The 14832-nt window shown below is 49.4% G+C and overlaps 1 protein-coding gene across 2 annotated transcripts in view; it reads right to left on the bottom strand.

The window, feature by feature from the left end:
• Window positions 1-12573: 12573 nt before the first annotated feature.
• Window positions 12574-14832, bottom strand: part of LOC309963946 (protein farnesyltransferase subunit beta) — a gene marked incomplete at both ends in the record, with an annotated part of 83778 nt that continues 81519 nt past the window's right edge. The window contains one exon of one of the 2 annotated variants that reach the window (XM_082842495.1): window positions 12574-12702. In XM_082842495.1, the coding sequence (XP_082698621.1) occupies window positions 12574-12702 (129 nt within the window). Of the gene's footprint in view, window positions 12706-14832 lie in introns of both variants that reach the window. The other variant, XM_082842494.1, reaches the window with a different exon arrangement.

The following is a 14832-nucleotide window of genomic DNA, read 5'->3' on the forward strand; positions in this document are numbered from 1 at the left end:
GTCCCCATTATGTGATCCAGCCCTGGTTCTGGCTGCGGTCCGCAGATCCCAGTGAAGGGTTTTGTGTGTTTAGGCCTCATTTCTTTGTCTTTTTCCTACTCTGTTCCTGGCATTTGCTGATTTCTAGTGTATACTCTGTAGTCTCAGTCCGTGTTTGATTCCATTCCATGGAGATAAAAAGTATGTTGTACATACTGCTGAAGAATTGTCTTGCAAGTTAAGGCTTCCCCTTTACTATAAGACTATAAATAAAAACTTATTTTATCCTTCTTGGTGGTGGTGTCTTCTTGCCCCGGCAGAGGCCAAGGTATCTTGGTAGAGGGAAGCACCCCCTGGAGGCCGCTGGGCCTGTGTGGGAGCCTGAGAGAGGAGCCTGCAGGCTGGGAGCAACCGTAAGGCAAAGTGGTTCCCTTTGTGCTCTGAGGGCTCAGTGCAGCCTGGGCAGGGGAAGGTAGCTAACCCGGTGGTGGTGACTTCACTCATTGGATAGAAGCTTTTAAGGCTCCAACAGGGATGGGGTTACCCAGGGCAACATTTCTGGATCCAGTTCCTGCTAAATAAATGACCCTTGGGGAATTGGTAGCCCAGAGCTGTGAGTTTGGGTTTCTCCTGGTAACGAAACGTCCAGTCCAGGGGTGGCTGGTATGCTCTAGGACTTTTCAGTTTCTAGAGAGTTCCGACATGGTAATAGGCGGCAGCAGTGCTGCCACGGGCTGGAAGTCAAGGAGGCTTCAACAGCATCCAGTTAGTTCTACTTGGGCTAGGGACCAACACCGGCCTGAACTCACTTGACCTTGAAAGAAAGGATTTATGGCCAGAATACAGCTCAGCTTTGGTTTTCCTGTCTGGCTGACAGGAAATACTGCTGTTCCTAGTCCAAGGGAGGGAGAGAAGTCAAAGCAGTTCTTTGATTTGTCACTCTTTAGAGTGGTGGTGCTGGGGCTTCTATCAATTGGATATCAAATCCATGGTATCTCGTTTTGGTTAATGGGAGTTGACAGGTGGTGGTGGATCATGTTTCCATAAGAGGCATTTTTTAAAATATTTTATTGAAGTATAATTGACTTACAATGTGTTAATTTCTGCTGTACAGCAAGGTGACTCAGTTATATATATATATATTTTCTTTTTCATATTTATAAGAGGCATTTTGTAACGTGATCAAACCAACCCCCAAAAACTATGATCGCGATAAGGAAAACAAGGATGCTGGGAGAGAGCAGCATCCCATTTATTGAAGTCATTCTTTTTAAGATGGAAAGAGACACGAATAAGGGGGAAAAAATGGGAATGAGAGGTCAGGTGATTTCCTAAGCCTTCAAAGTTAGTATGATTTTCTCCCCTTTCATTGTGCTTTACTACATCCCTTTGTATATCTGGACTTATTTGTAGATTCCATATTACACACAGTTGGCTTGGTCAGGCTGGGCATCAGAACCAAGCTGCAGCTGCGGCCGTGTTGGTCAGGAGATGGAGTGTGAAGCAAACAGTCGAGCCAGCCCTGGGGTAGGGGACGTCCCCGAGAGCCAGTCCCTGGCTCCAGGATATTGGCTGGACAAGGGGTTGAGTTTTAGGCTTCTCAAAATTTCAATAAACCCGTTGGAAGAAAAGGGCCACAACAGGATAGCTGATTCACCTGGGAAAATCCAAACCACCTGACTGACAAGTGGTGGAGAGGAGGCGGTGCCACTGGGAGCAGCTGCCTGGAAAGGAGAACCAGGTAAGAGCAGCCGGGCTGGAGGTTGTGCTTGCTGAAGGGGACAGATGAAAGCCACAGCTGAGTTCCTTCTGGTTCGCGTGTCTAGGAAGCCAGTGTCTGTCCTCCATGTCACCGAAGTTGGACCACGGTTCACTCGGTGAGGTTATTCTTGGTGGCTGGTTCTCGGCACTGCGCTCTGGACTGCCCTGGTGAGTTGCTTGGTCCTGTGAAAAGCCACCTCTTTCTCTTGCAGAGGTGAGCTTGATATTTTCTTTCCTTTACAGGTGCCCCAAGGTCAAGGGTATTAATGGCCCAGTTTTTTAAATTCTTGATCTGCTAATCCCATCTGTAGAGTAGCTACCACTTCAGCAAAGAACTACCTCAGATTACAGAGCTATCAACTCGGAAAGGTTTAAAAAACAAGACTAGAGTAGGTGAGAGCCCTGAACTAGGACTGAAGAGAGCCACGTTCGATTTCTAATAATAGAGCGTAGTGGATTATGCTTGAGCTCTGAAGTCAGGTTGCCTGAGTTCAAAATTCTGGCTCTGTCAGTAGCTGGTAATCTCGGGCGAGTTACTTCTCTCAGCCTCAGTGTCCTCATCTATAAAATGAGGATAATAGTAGCTTTAACCACATGACGTGTCTGTGAAGACTAAAGGAAATAATGCTTATAATGCACTTGACCTCAGGACCAAGGGAGCACTCAGGTGCCAACTGTTGTCATCTACGTAGAGCATGTGACCAGGGCTGAATCTGCAAGACGGAAAAATCCGGCTCCTGCGGCTGTCTCCAGACTGCGTGAGGGTGGACGTCTGGGTATCTCACAAATGCTTCCCACCCCTGAGGTGTGCCCTCCCTGTACAAGGCAGAGACGGCAGGGGACCCCAAAACTGGAGTGACACACTCCAGGGTTCAAAACCGGAGAATGCACCTTAGATCTGTCGTCAGTCGGAGTGAGACTGTCATCCCCTCCCTCTGCTACTCAGTGGCATCTCTAAACTTTGGGCACTTGGTGCTCTGCCTGGCAGAATTGTTCAGAAGCCCCCATGGTGTTGTTACTTAAAGTGGATCCTTGGCCATGCCCTGGGGGTGCTTGTTAAAAGGATTCCTGGGCTCGAGCTTTGACCTGCAGCATACCTCGGCCCACCAGCCAGAGTCGGGCTGTTTAACAAGCTCTCCCAGGTGGTTCTCATGCACTCAGGTTTGACTCCCAACAGCAAAGTAACCCAGGGAACAAAAGGAAGCTCTTGGGGAAAGTGAGTCACAGCTGAATTAGCCAGGTGGGTCTGAGACCGGGCTCTTTAAGGCTGCACTCGGGGAAAGGGGGCGGAGAGGGGCTTGTTAAACAGTCCTATTAATAGGACTGCCTTGATGGTGTTTCCCTTCTCCCCGTGGGTTTCCAACACTAGTGAGGGCTGCCCTGCCACCTGTTTTTGAAGCCCTAAGCAAGGGTGATATCATGGGGCAGCACCCATTTTTATGCCACACACTGGCTGTCCTCTGTCACCAGGCAGGTTTATAAGCCAGCCAGAGCAAGCCTATCTCTCAGGCCTGTTTGCCAGGCTCTGTTCTGGACAGCCTCCGGGAACATGAAACTAGAGCTTTTCTTTGCTCAAAACAGTTTCTCTAGCCTGAGGAGGAAACCCAGGTAGGGAAAAGGAGTTTACCAGCCTCTACATTTGGATGCACAGTGGAAAAACCATGGTAGGAACTAGGACCCTTCTGAAGCACTGCTGAATCATGAACGGGCAAAGACAGTGTCCTTCACTTGTGGGGTTCGATAGTTTGGGGTTTACTAAGGCACGGGCTTAATTAATACATCCCCACACTTGCCGTGAGAAGGGGATAAACAAAAATATTTTCTAGTTCATTTCTCAGGTAGAGAATCCGATTGGCCAAGTAATCATTCCCGGACCGGGTTTGAGAAGCAGGCTTAGCTGTACGCAGGACTGATGGTATCAGGCCCCTGCTCGAGTTCTGGAGGCTCTCCCAGCAAACATCATTACCCAGCTGGTAAGTGTTGTCCTTGCTCCGTTAGGGTCAAGGTGGGGACAGGGAGCCCGAAAGCTTCAGAACCAGTGCCTGGGTGGTTTAGGTCACAGGCTCTGAGCCCACCTATCTGGACTGGCTCTGGGTGACACTGCTGTGGTTTCCTGAGGCATGAGGACAGCAGTAGCACAAGGTGCCATTGTGAGGTGTGAAGGCATAAGTTGGAAAGCCTGGCACTTTGGAAGGACTCACATGTTAACAATTCTTAGGTCTAGCCGCCGGCATGGGTCCTGGCCACGCAAACATTTGAGTTTTGTTGAAATATGGAGAGAATAAACCCTATCCTTCAGTGTGTTCAAATCCTCACAAGAAAGGGGCAGTAAATATATGTTGAATACCAAAGGGTGTGGTAACAAACAGGCTTTGCTTGGCTTCTGAAGGGATTCCAGCAAGATGTAATCTGTTACCATCTGAAAATATCTCAACTTAGGAAATGAAATACATGGAGTCATCAACGGCTCGGAGGTGGCAGGGACAGATCTGGGGCTAAAGGACAGTGGCCAGTGGCTTTGGACCAAAAGGCCACAGCAAGGCCAGCCAGCTGAGAGGAGGAGTGCCACATCCATAGCAGGCTAGTGGGAGACTTGAGGTACAGGAACTCTGGTTCAAATGACTTGACTGTTTCCCGACCAGGTAGTGAGTCCAGGGCCCACTCCTTTGCAGAGAGCTGCCGTGAACGGTTTGGCAGGTCTTTTCATCTGGGAGCTCCCATGAGGCCAGGTGTGGTCTTCGTGCTTGCTACTGCACCCCAAGCACAGTGCCTGGCCTGTCACAGGCACCACACACGGACACAAGCGTGTGTGTACGTTCATCTCTGAGCACTGTTAGGTCAGTCCTGAGGTTGCCTCTGCATGAGTTCAATCCATGGGTATTTGACCGGCACGTATTCTCAGCCCAGCCCTGTGCCAGGCACTGGGGAGATTCAGGGCGCCTAATGAAGCCTAGGCCCTGCCGCCAAGAAGCTTAGAGGAGTTGGAGACCAGATTCACGCGCGTGGCACAAGTGTGCATGCCCGGGCTACAGTGCCAGAGGAGTTCAGAGGCTGGGGCCCTTGACGAGAGAGGGCTGGCAGGTGGGAGGGGCAGGGAACAGGGCCAGGTCATTGCTTCTCAAGCTCTTGCTGCGCTCTCCTTCCTACCTGAGCAGAACCAGCCCCGGGCTCCCGGTGCAGCCGGCAGAGAAGCTGGGTGGAGGCTATGGGTGAAAGGAAGGTGGGCCAGAGCCTCCCCCCTGCATGGGATGGCTAACCATTCACATCCCACCACGTAGACTGGCCACCGTGGGATCCAGGCCCAAGGCAGCCACTGCTCTCGAGACGGAGGGGAGGGACTCGAGGGGTGGAGCCCAGTGAAGCGTTCACCTTCCTTGGGAGCATGGTGTAGGTCTCCAGGGTACCCATGTCATCATCCCCGTCATCATCCCCCTCACAGAGGGGCCACTGCAGGGCACTCACCACGCTCCTGCCAGGCACTGGTCAGCACGCCTGGGCAGCAGAGTCCCTGCAGCCCCAGGGTGCACCCAGCCTTCCCCTTGAGAGAGCTGTGCCACTGAGTCTGCTCTGACTCTGGTAGCTGAAGTCCCAGGCTCCTGTCACCCGCTTTGTCTCATTGGCCCAGGCCATCACAGGTACAGCAGATGGCAACATGAAGTCCCACATCCAAGAGAACAAAAATGTTGGGCTTCCCTGGTGGCGCAGTGGTTGAGAGTCCGCCTGCCGATGCAGGGGACATGGGTTCGTGCCCCGGTCCGGGAAGATCCCACATGCCGCAGAGCGGCTGGGCCCGTGAGCCATGGCCGCTGAGCCTGTGCGTCCGGAGTCTGTGCTTCACAATGGGAGAGGCCACAACAGTGAGAGGCCTGCGTACCGCAAAAAAAAAAAAGAGAGAACAAAAATGGAATACATTTTATTATGGAAAGAATTTAATGTGACCAAAGGTGGTGAGAGTAGAATACTAAACCCTAATGTAGGGGCTTCCCTGGTGGCGCAGTGGTTCAGAATCCGCCTGCCAATGCAGGGGACACGGGTTTGAGCCCTGGTCCGGGGAGATCCCACATGCCACGGAGCAACTAAGCCCATGCACCACAACTACTGAGCCTGCGCTCTAAAGCCCGTGGGCCACAACTACTGAGCCCACATGCCACAACTACTGAAGCCCGTGCACCTCGAAGTATAAAATAAATATTCATGAGTGCATACTGATATAAATGATTGAATAAATGGAGCACAGACAAACCTCCCAAACAAAAGAATTCCAAATAATTTATGTAGCTACTCTACCCTCAAGGGTGTGGGGCATAACTCCCCATCCCTTAAGTGTGGGCTGTGCACACGGACTTCCTTCTAAAGGGAACAGCAGGGGAAGGGGAAGAAAGAGGAACCTTATGGTGGGGAAACCTGGCAAGCCTCAGCCAGGTGGCCAGGGTTAACAGCATTAGTGATGAGCCATGTTGATAGCATGTACCATTGATAGGATGTGATCAGAGGGCACGTGACCTCTGTGGTGTTCCTCCCCCCAAACTCAGTCTAATCAGAAAAAATTGACACAAATCCCAGTTGGTGGACATTCTGCAAAATACTTAACGAGTCCTCAAAACTGTCAAGGTCATTCAAAGCAAGGAAAGTCTAAGGATGTCACAGCCAAGAGCAGCCTAAGGAGACATAATGACTATATGTAATGAGGTATCTTGGATGGGATCCTGGGGCAGAGAAAGGACATCAGGTAAAAACCAAGGATTCTGAACAGAGTATGGACTTTAGTTAATATATCAATATTGGCCAGTAGTTAGGATGAATGTATCATATGAGATGCTAACAAGAGGGGGAACTGACTCGGGGGTATATGGGAACTCAGTGCAAGTTTGTTTTTTAAAATGCATTTTGTCATTGTTGTTACTTTTCCACATCTGTGTTTCTGCAGGGGGCAGAGAAAGCTTCCCATTAAGTTGGGCTGGTGATGAGCACTCTGCCTGCCTGCCTGGCTTTCTTCTTGGATGTGCCCGAGAAGTAGGAGGGAGGAACATCAGCCGCCTGGCCCCGTCCTCTGAACCTCCTGCACCAGCAGGTAAAAAGCAGAGGCAAAGAGGTTGTTGCGAGGAAGTGAAAGAGGATGTCCAGGAACCAGTTAGGCACGCCGGGCTGGAGTGGAGAAGGCTGGCTGTGGCCAGCTCCCGGGAAGACTGCCTCACCGGCGCCTTGCTTGCGACTCACGCAGCATCGCACTCTGCACCGGGGTGGCATGCATTTGGTGCAGGGGGCGCTGCTCTATGCCAGGGACCTGACAGACAGTGAGCAGCGGGTTAGAAGGGTGAGGTGAGCCTGCCCCTGCTGTTCGCTGTCACCATCCTTGTCCTGGTGGAAGATGGGAGCAGGCATTCAGGGCCTCGGTCATCCACCGCTGGAGCTAACTCGTGCATGTTCAGCTACTGCTCCCCACCCCCGAGGCCGCCCATTTCAGAGACCTGGGTGGTGGAAGCACATGGGCTTTGGAGGCAGCAGATCTGGGTTCAGGTTCAGACTCCACTACTTGATAGCTAGGAAACCTTGGGTGAGTCACTTAAGCTCTCTGACCTGTTTCTCCAGTTGTAAAATGCAGACACACACCTGCCTCACCCACCTCATGAGGTTGAGTCAAGGATCAAATGAGGAGAGACAGTGACCAGGAGGCTCTCTCTCAGGGGTTGTTTGGATGGAGGTGACAAGAACGATCAGCATCCTTCAGGCAGAAGGTAAGGAGTTCATGGCTCTGGGGCTAATCCGGAATAGAGTTTTCTGTGTATCAGGATGCTTTGGGTGGCAAGAAATAGTAAATCCAACTCAGACTGGCTTACACAGCTGAAAAATGCAGAGGGGGCTCCAGGCTGCAGGAGTCATGTGACAGGGTTCTGGCCGTGTTTCTCGGTGTCTCAGGGAGTCTGTGTGGACTGGCTTCCTTCTAGGTAGGAAAATGGTGGTTGGAGTCCCAGGCCACACATTCCACCATCTCTAATAGGAGAGAACTGCTTTTCCCCTGTCATCAAATGTCCAGGGCTTCTCTCTCTTTGGTCTATTTTAGGCCACATCCTTGGCTCTGAATCAATCACTGAGGCTAGGACAGACCATGCTGATTGGCTTAGGCCTGGTTATTATTAAACCTGAACAAATTACTCAAGCCGAGGGATGGATTAAAATGATTGGTTTAGGCCAATCAGGGCCCAGCCTGGAGGTAGGAGGGGGGACACACCCACACACGCCTTTTGGCTGCCACAGCTGGGGAGGGGAGGAAAGGATGCCACAGTGTCCACTACAGGTTTCTAGAATCCACCATGGGAGAGAACGTGGTGATTCTGCCTCTCTAGCATCCATCTCCCCCTTTTGACTACAACCCTAATTTGCACTGGGGCTTCATTCCTTCCCCACTTTTGGACTATGTGCTTCTGATGGAGCCCCATTTCCCACTCGTGGATGAAGCATTTGATCCATCAGTGCACTGTAATCTCCCGGCCACAGGATTGCATCTCAGAAAGGCACTTGGCTTGATCAGAGGCAGTGAAACGCAATGATACTCACTGGGAAGACAGCGCCAGCTGCTCTTGTCTGCTCAACTTGACCCTGAGGATGTAAGGTCTGGAGCTATTGCTACTGCCATTGTAGAACCACATGGAGGGAGCCTGAGACTGGAGCCGATACAGAAAGCTGGAAAGAAAGCCACTGAAGCCACTCGGAAAGCCAAGCTACTTCCTGGACGATTCAGTTTATGAATCAACACATCTCCTCTTTGCTTTAAGCCTGTTTGGGTCAGGTTTTCTGTCAGTTGCAACAATTCCTTAAATCATACAATTCTCCTTCCCGTTCAAGGGCAATGAATGCCCTGAGCAGTGCATGTGGGTGGCTAAAATGTTTGGGCCGGGGGCTTCCCTGGTGGCGCAGTGGTTGAGAGTCCGCCTGCCAATGCAGGGGACACGGGTTCGTGCCCCAGTCCAGGAAGATCCCACATGCCGCGGAGCGGCTGGGCCCGTGAGCCATGGCCGCTGAGCCTGCGCGTCCGGAGCCTGTGCTCCGCAGCGGGAGAGGCCACAACAGTGAGAGGCCCGTGTACCGCCCCCCCCAAAAAAAAACCAACAACAACAACAACAAAAAATGTTTGGGCCGAACTTTACCAAGTACATTTTGTCATTTAACACTAATATTATGTACCTGGAAAGCATCCCAGCCATGAAAAGATGCAGAAAAATGCTAAATGAATATGGATGGGATTTAGTCTAGATCAGGGTAGGCAAACTACAGCCCATGGACCAAATCTGGCCCACCATGTTTTCATAAAGTTTTATTGGAGCATAGCCATGCTTTGTCTGCAGCTGTTTTGTACTACAGTGGTAAAGCAGAGTTGAGTAGTTGCTTGCAAAGCCTAAAATATTTAGCAGTTTGGCCCTTTACAGAGAAAGTTTGCTGCCCCCTGGTGCAAATCATGGAAGAACAAAATATTAGCAAAATACTTCCCCAAAATGAATACCTGCGTCCCCAAATGAAAGCAACACTGAACAGCCCTCCGTCATAGACCTCCATATTCTTGTATTAACATCAAGCCCTATTATCAGCGTTAGGAGAGCAGACTTTCATTGTACCGAACTTATCCCAGACGGTGAACGAGACATCCTATGTCTTTGTTAAGATTTGGTCTCTGCAGTGCCTGTATCTTAGTAGCCCTGGCCACAGAGGGTCTAGGAAGCCTGCAGGCCTAAGAACAGTCATTTCCCACCCCAGCCATTACCCTTTCCTCTGACTCGGGATGCTGAAGCTACTGGCTATTTCCTGCACGTAGCCCAGTGACCCTCTTCCATAAGGAGGTGGGATCAATGTAAACATGGTGGGAAGAAGAGACAAGTTCTTTTGCTTTCATAATGGAATGTCAGCATTGTTATCTGTACATCTCTGACTTCTGATGCCAATGGATTCCACTTCTGCCAACAATGTAGTGCACTCAGGAAGCTCCATGTTTAGTTCCCGGCTATCAAGCTCCCGCCAGAAGCACAGCATAGATAATAGCGGTGAAATAGCCAGGGTCACGTAAGCAACCACCCTGCTGGGGGCTTCTAAACGCCATCTCTCTGCCACGTTAAATCACCAGGAGGCAATGTACCAAAATCTAAGGCTAGTCCTCCATGGTAGGACGTCGTGGAACTGTTATTTAATATTACGGCCTCTGCTTTTGTGTGAGGTCTTCCTGAGAAGTGGCTTCCTCAAGGACACTCCTGCATTGTCACAACGCAGTGGCCAGAATCTAACTAGTGGCTTCTAACTCAGAAACGACACCACGAACAGAGGGCAGTTTAGGAATACTGTTGACTGGTATTGTTATCTCAGGCAAGTCCACGCTGGCTTATCCACGAGGTCCCCCTTCTGCTCACCGTAGGGTCTGGAAGGCTTCCCAACTTACACAGCATTCAAGGTGGGTCCAAGACAGTTCCCCAAGGGGGAACGTTGGGGCCCATCTGGATATAGAGATCTGTAGCCGGCTTATATTTCTTTATTGATAGGGGGAATATTTATTTGGGGCAACCTACCTTGAATGCTACGTAAGTGCCTCCGACTTAAGGATCCACGTGATAAATCTGAGAATCTACCTGCAGGACCCACTTGGAATGCTCTTTAAGTTGGGAAACCCTCCAGACCCGAATGGGAGCAGAGAGAAGTCTCATGGATATGCCAGTGTAAACTCCCCTACCCTTTGGGGCCCACCTCAAATCCTCGCTCCTTGGTATAAAGCCAGTTCAGACTGAAGCAATCCCTTCTGTCTCTTAACCACACCAATTATCACTGCAATTAATCTCGTAATACCTTGAGGCTAGTGGTGGTAGAGGGTCTGGCTTTTTGTTGTAGCGATGGGAAGGGTGCATTTCAATATGTTGCTTTGTCGCCTGAACTTTTGTTATCCCAGCAAAAAACAGCATGGGGGCAGGAATTACATTCCAGGACGTGGCTCTGGCTCATGCTCCACCTCTGAGGGTACCCTCTCCTCTCCTGTCAAGGAGGGGCAGGCCACAGAGCACCCGCCTTCTTGGCTTCTCCCTGGGAGAGGGTCTCTGGCCAGACGAGGAACGCCAGGTGACACAGGACTCCAACCCGTCCCCGTCACCCACCCCACCTGCTGCTGAGTGCCTGCGTGAGGGCTCTGGAGCGCAGTCCCTGCTCGTAGCCAGGTGGAGGAGACAGACTCCCAGACCCTGAAACTGTGTGTGGAGTGCTGGGACAAACGGAAGTGCTCCAGCACGCTTCTCCCCTCCTCGTCCTCGACTGGAGAAGGGATGTGAGGGAGGAAGGCAAGTCAGACCTCTTCGTAACTACCGACTCGCCCGGCCTGCAGTCGCACACAGGAGGAGGCTGGCGACCCACGAGCAAGCTGCAGAACTCCGAACGCTGGGCACTCGGAAGGAATTTTCTTGGTACCAGTCACAAATGAGAGACGTCATAGAAAAGGTTATTCTTTTACTATTTCAAGGAGGTAATACATAGCCCAATACACCAAAGCACTAGGGAATTAGAGGCAGCAGATGGCCAGAGTTTTTGAGAAGAGCCTTATGCTGCATCTCCAGGCCCCCATCTGCCCACAGCCCATGGCTGCTTATGGAAAGGCCAGACCGGCGACTTGGAGCTTGCTGTGACCGTAGCAGTGGACAAGTGAGCCAACTCCTCAAGACCCCACTGACTGAGAAAGGGTTCTTCTGTGAGGGCAGCAGAGGCCCTGCCAGGCTGAACACAGCAGGCAGCGCTCAGCCCTGCCCCGGCCAGGTTTACGCGGCTACTGCCTCAGCAGCACCCAGCTTATCTAGTGCTTGGCTTTATTTCGCTGAGCCTGGAGTGGGCAGGATGTGAATAAATCCTGAGTCAGAAATTAAGGTGAAAGTCCTTCTTAGTAGTGTTAATAATTGGGGTGAGAAAAGACAACACCGTCTTTGAGGAGGGTGGGCTGGGAGTCGGTGGGAGACAGATGGAAACAGACTGGCCACAGGCTGAAGGTGCTGCCTGCGGTCCTCAGAGGGCCTTTTCAGGGCACCTGGGGTGGGGGGGCTGAGTGGGGTGGGGGGCGGCGCTCTGGGGCTGCTTCCTCTGGCACAGAGTTGAACTAGAGGTTCATTTTCCACTCATAATTGGCTTTCCGGGTCTAAGTCACCACAAGTGGGGCTAAAGCAAATCCTGCCCATGGCACCTGCCCAACCCGGCCTTGGAGATGTGTGGTCAGTGCCCAGTGTGGCCAGGGAGGGACTCACACCTCCCGAGACCTTTCTCCTCCCACCCCAGCCCCTTCCCCTTGCAAGTAACCAGGCTGGGAGGTGAGTGCCTCAGGCACCTCTGAGTGAAGTACCACCATGTCTTTTCCTGGAGAATTCATTTTGGTGGGACCCAAAGCCCCTGCCTAGGCATGGAGCAGACTTATTTCCACCCACGAAGGCCACCTTCCCGGTGACTTAACGGTGGCACAAAGAGGAATCACAGCAGCAACTCCAGATGCCGTAACACTCATAAACATCATTCACTTCGATGCGACGGTCGCACTGGAGAGCTGCACTGTTCTCCAACCAACCCTGGCCAGGCCAGGGCGGGTTCAGATGCCGCGTGGCTGAAGATTTTTGGTTGGACAGGAGTGGAAAGAGTTTTTTAAAAACCACACCACTGTGTTCTCTAAACACAGAGCCATCAGTTTTGTTTTGTTTAACAAGAAAGGACAGAGAACCAAGCTTCACAGCGGCCAAGGCTTGTGCAGCACAGAATGCAGTATGTATCGAAATGTATAAACCTTGGTCTGACTGGGGAGGTGGGTGAACACAGAGCTGCGGGACACCATGTCTTCTAGTCAGTGGCAGGCTCTGCTGTTGCCTCATCCTGATGCTCCTCGAAGCCTGGAACTGGCTTTTGCAGAAAGTGCATGGTGGCCTGGATCACCTTATCTGGTCCAATATTGTACACAGGGTGAGTGGGCTGCTGCAAAGAGACGAACAGATGACAATTAATCACCCCAGTGGTCCCTGGAAATGTGCACAGCCTCTGCCCATTGAATGCACTTGTAAAAATGTAACATAAGGAATCATCAGAGATGCACTAGGATCTCACAAGGCCCTAATGTTCAACAACAGGGTATTGGTAAAAACATGTTACAGTATGTGGGACACAAAGGAACATTATAGAGCCATTAAAAAACATGCTTTCAAATATTTTACGATATTGGCAAATACTTATATTAAGGTGAGGAAAACAGTATGCGTGATATTATTCCAAACTTACTTTTTAAAGTGTTGATAGATGTGATTTATATAAATAGGCAAAAAATGGACATATGCCAAAACAGGAACCATGACATGACTGTTTTAAATTTTCTTATTTATACTTTTATATATATTCCAATTATTAAAACAATGAACATGCATCTATATTTATAATCAAGAAAATGGACCACAACCCTGTTACACTTAAGTAAAGGTGTCAGGCCATATATAAATTATTTTATATTATCCCACTGCACCACAGAAACCCAAAATAAACTTTGGTCTCAGGGCACAATCCTAGGCCAGTATTCAGGACTCTTCCACCCTAGGACAATGAAGAAGGGGACATAATTGCAAGAGATTTAAAAATTTTTAAGAAAATACTATGAGCAACTTCATGCGAAAACATAAAAATTCAGATAAACTGAATAGTTTTATAGAACAATACGAATTTTCAAAACTGCTCAAGAAGAAATTCTTTAAAACCTATATGAATAAGTTAAATCAATAACAATTGTTTTTTCTGCTACCACCATTCCCCCCAAAAAATACCAGGCCTACATGGTTTCTCAAGCAAGTGTTAGCTTACAAGATAATCTCTAACTTATACAAACTTTTCCAAAGAAAAAGTAGAGTAGGAAGACACCTGTCTAATTTTATGAGGTTATATTATCCTGAAACACAAACTGGAAAAGAATACAATAAAACAAAATTTTCGATCAGTCTTTCTCATGAACACACATGCAAAAAATCCTAAATAAAAATACGAGCCAAAAATACCAGCAGAGTGAATCCAGCAGGTGTTAGAACAGCACATGCACCCCCCACACTCTGTTATCACCAAGCAGGGCTTATCCCGTAACGTCAAGGTCACATCAGAATATGTATTAACAAAACACAACATCAGATTAAAGGAGAAAAGCCAGATGAGGAAAAAGCATTCAATAAAATTTAACACTAGATTATGACTGAAATAAAACAAAAAAAACAACCCAGTAGACCAGGAACAGAGGGGAACATCCTTAACCTGATATGAAATGTTTACCAAAACCTCACAGTAAGCATCCTCCTTAATGATGGAATTATAGAAACCTTCCCATTACAATCAGAACACTTTCTATTACCACCTCCAGTCAACACTCCATGGGGGTTTTAGCCAACATTACAAGGCAAGAAAAGAAAGAAAATTCTTGGGCTTCCCTGGTGGCGCAGTGGTTGAGAGTCTGCCTGCCGATGCAGGGGATGCGGGTTCGTGCCCGGTCCGGGAAGATCCCACATGCCGCGGAGCGGCTGGGCCCGTGAGCCATGGCCACTGGGCCTGCGCGTCCGGAGCCTGTGCTCCGCAACGGGAGAGGCCGCAACAGTGAGAGGCCCGCGTACCGCAAAAAAAAAAAAAAACAAACATTTGAAAACATACAAAACAACTCTCTATATAGTTCGTGGATACATACCGCAAAAAAAAAAAAAATAAAATAAAAAGGAAAGAAAATTCTTAAGAATCAGGAAGGAAAAAGCAAAACTCCTTACTTGAAGATGACATTACATTCTAAATAAGAAATCCAAGAGATTCTATAGATAAATTTTTACAACTATCAAGAGAATTCAGAGGGAATTCCCTGGCGGTCCAGTGGTTAGGACTCCACACTTCCACTGCAGGGGGCCGGGTTCAATCCCTGGTCAGGGAACTAAGATCCCGCAAGCTATGCGGAGCAGCCAAAAAGAAAAGAATTCAGCAAGGCTGCTGGGTGCAAAATTAAACTATAATTATCAGTAGCATTTCTATACATTAGTAACAACAAATTACAAAATAAAATGGAAAAAAATATTCCAGTCACAATAGACACAA

This window comes from Leucopleurus acutus (genome assembly GCF_964270905.1).
Source record: "Leucopleurus acutus genome assembly, chromosome: 1".
Classification (NCBI taxonomy): Eukaryota; Metazoa; Chordata; class Mammalia; order Artiodactyla; family Delphinidae; genus Leucopleurus; species Leucopleurus acutus.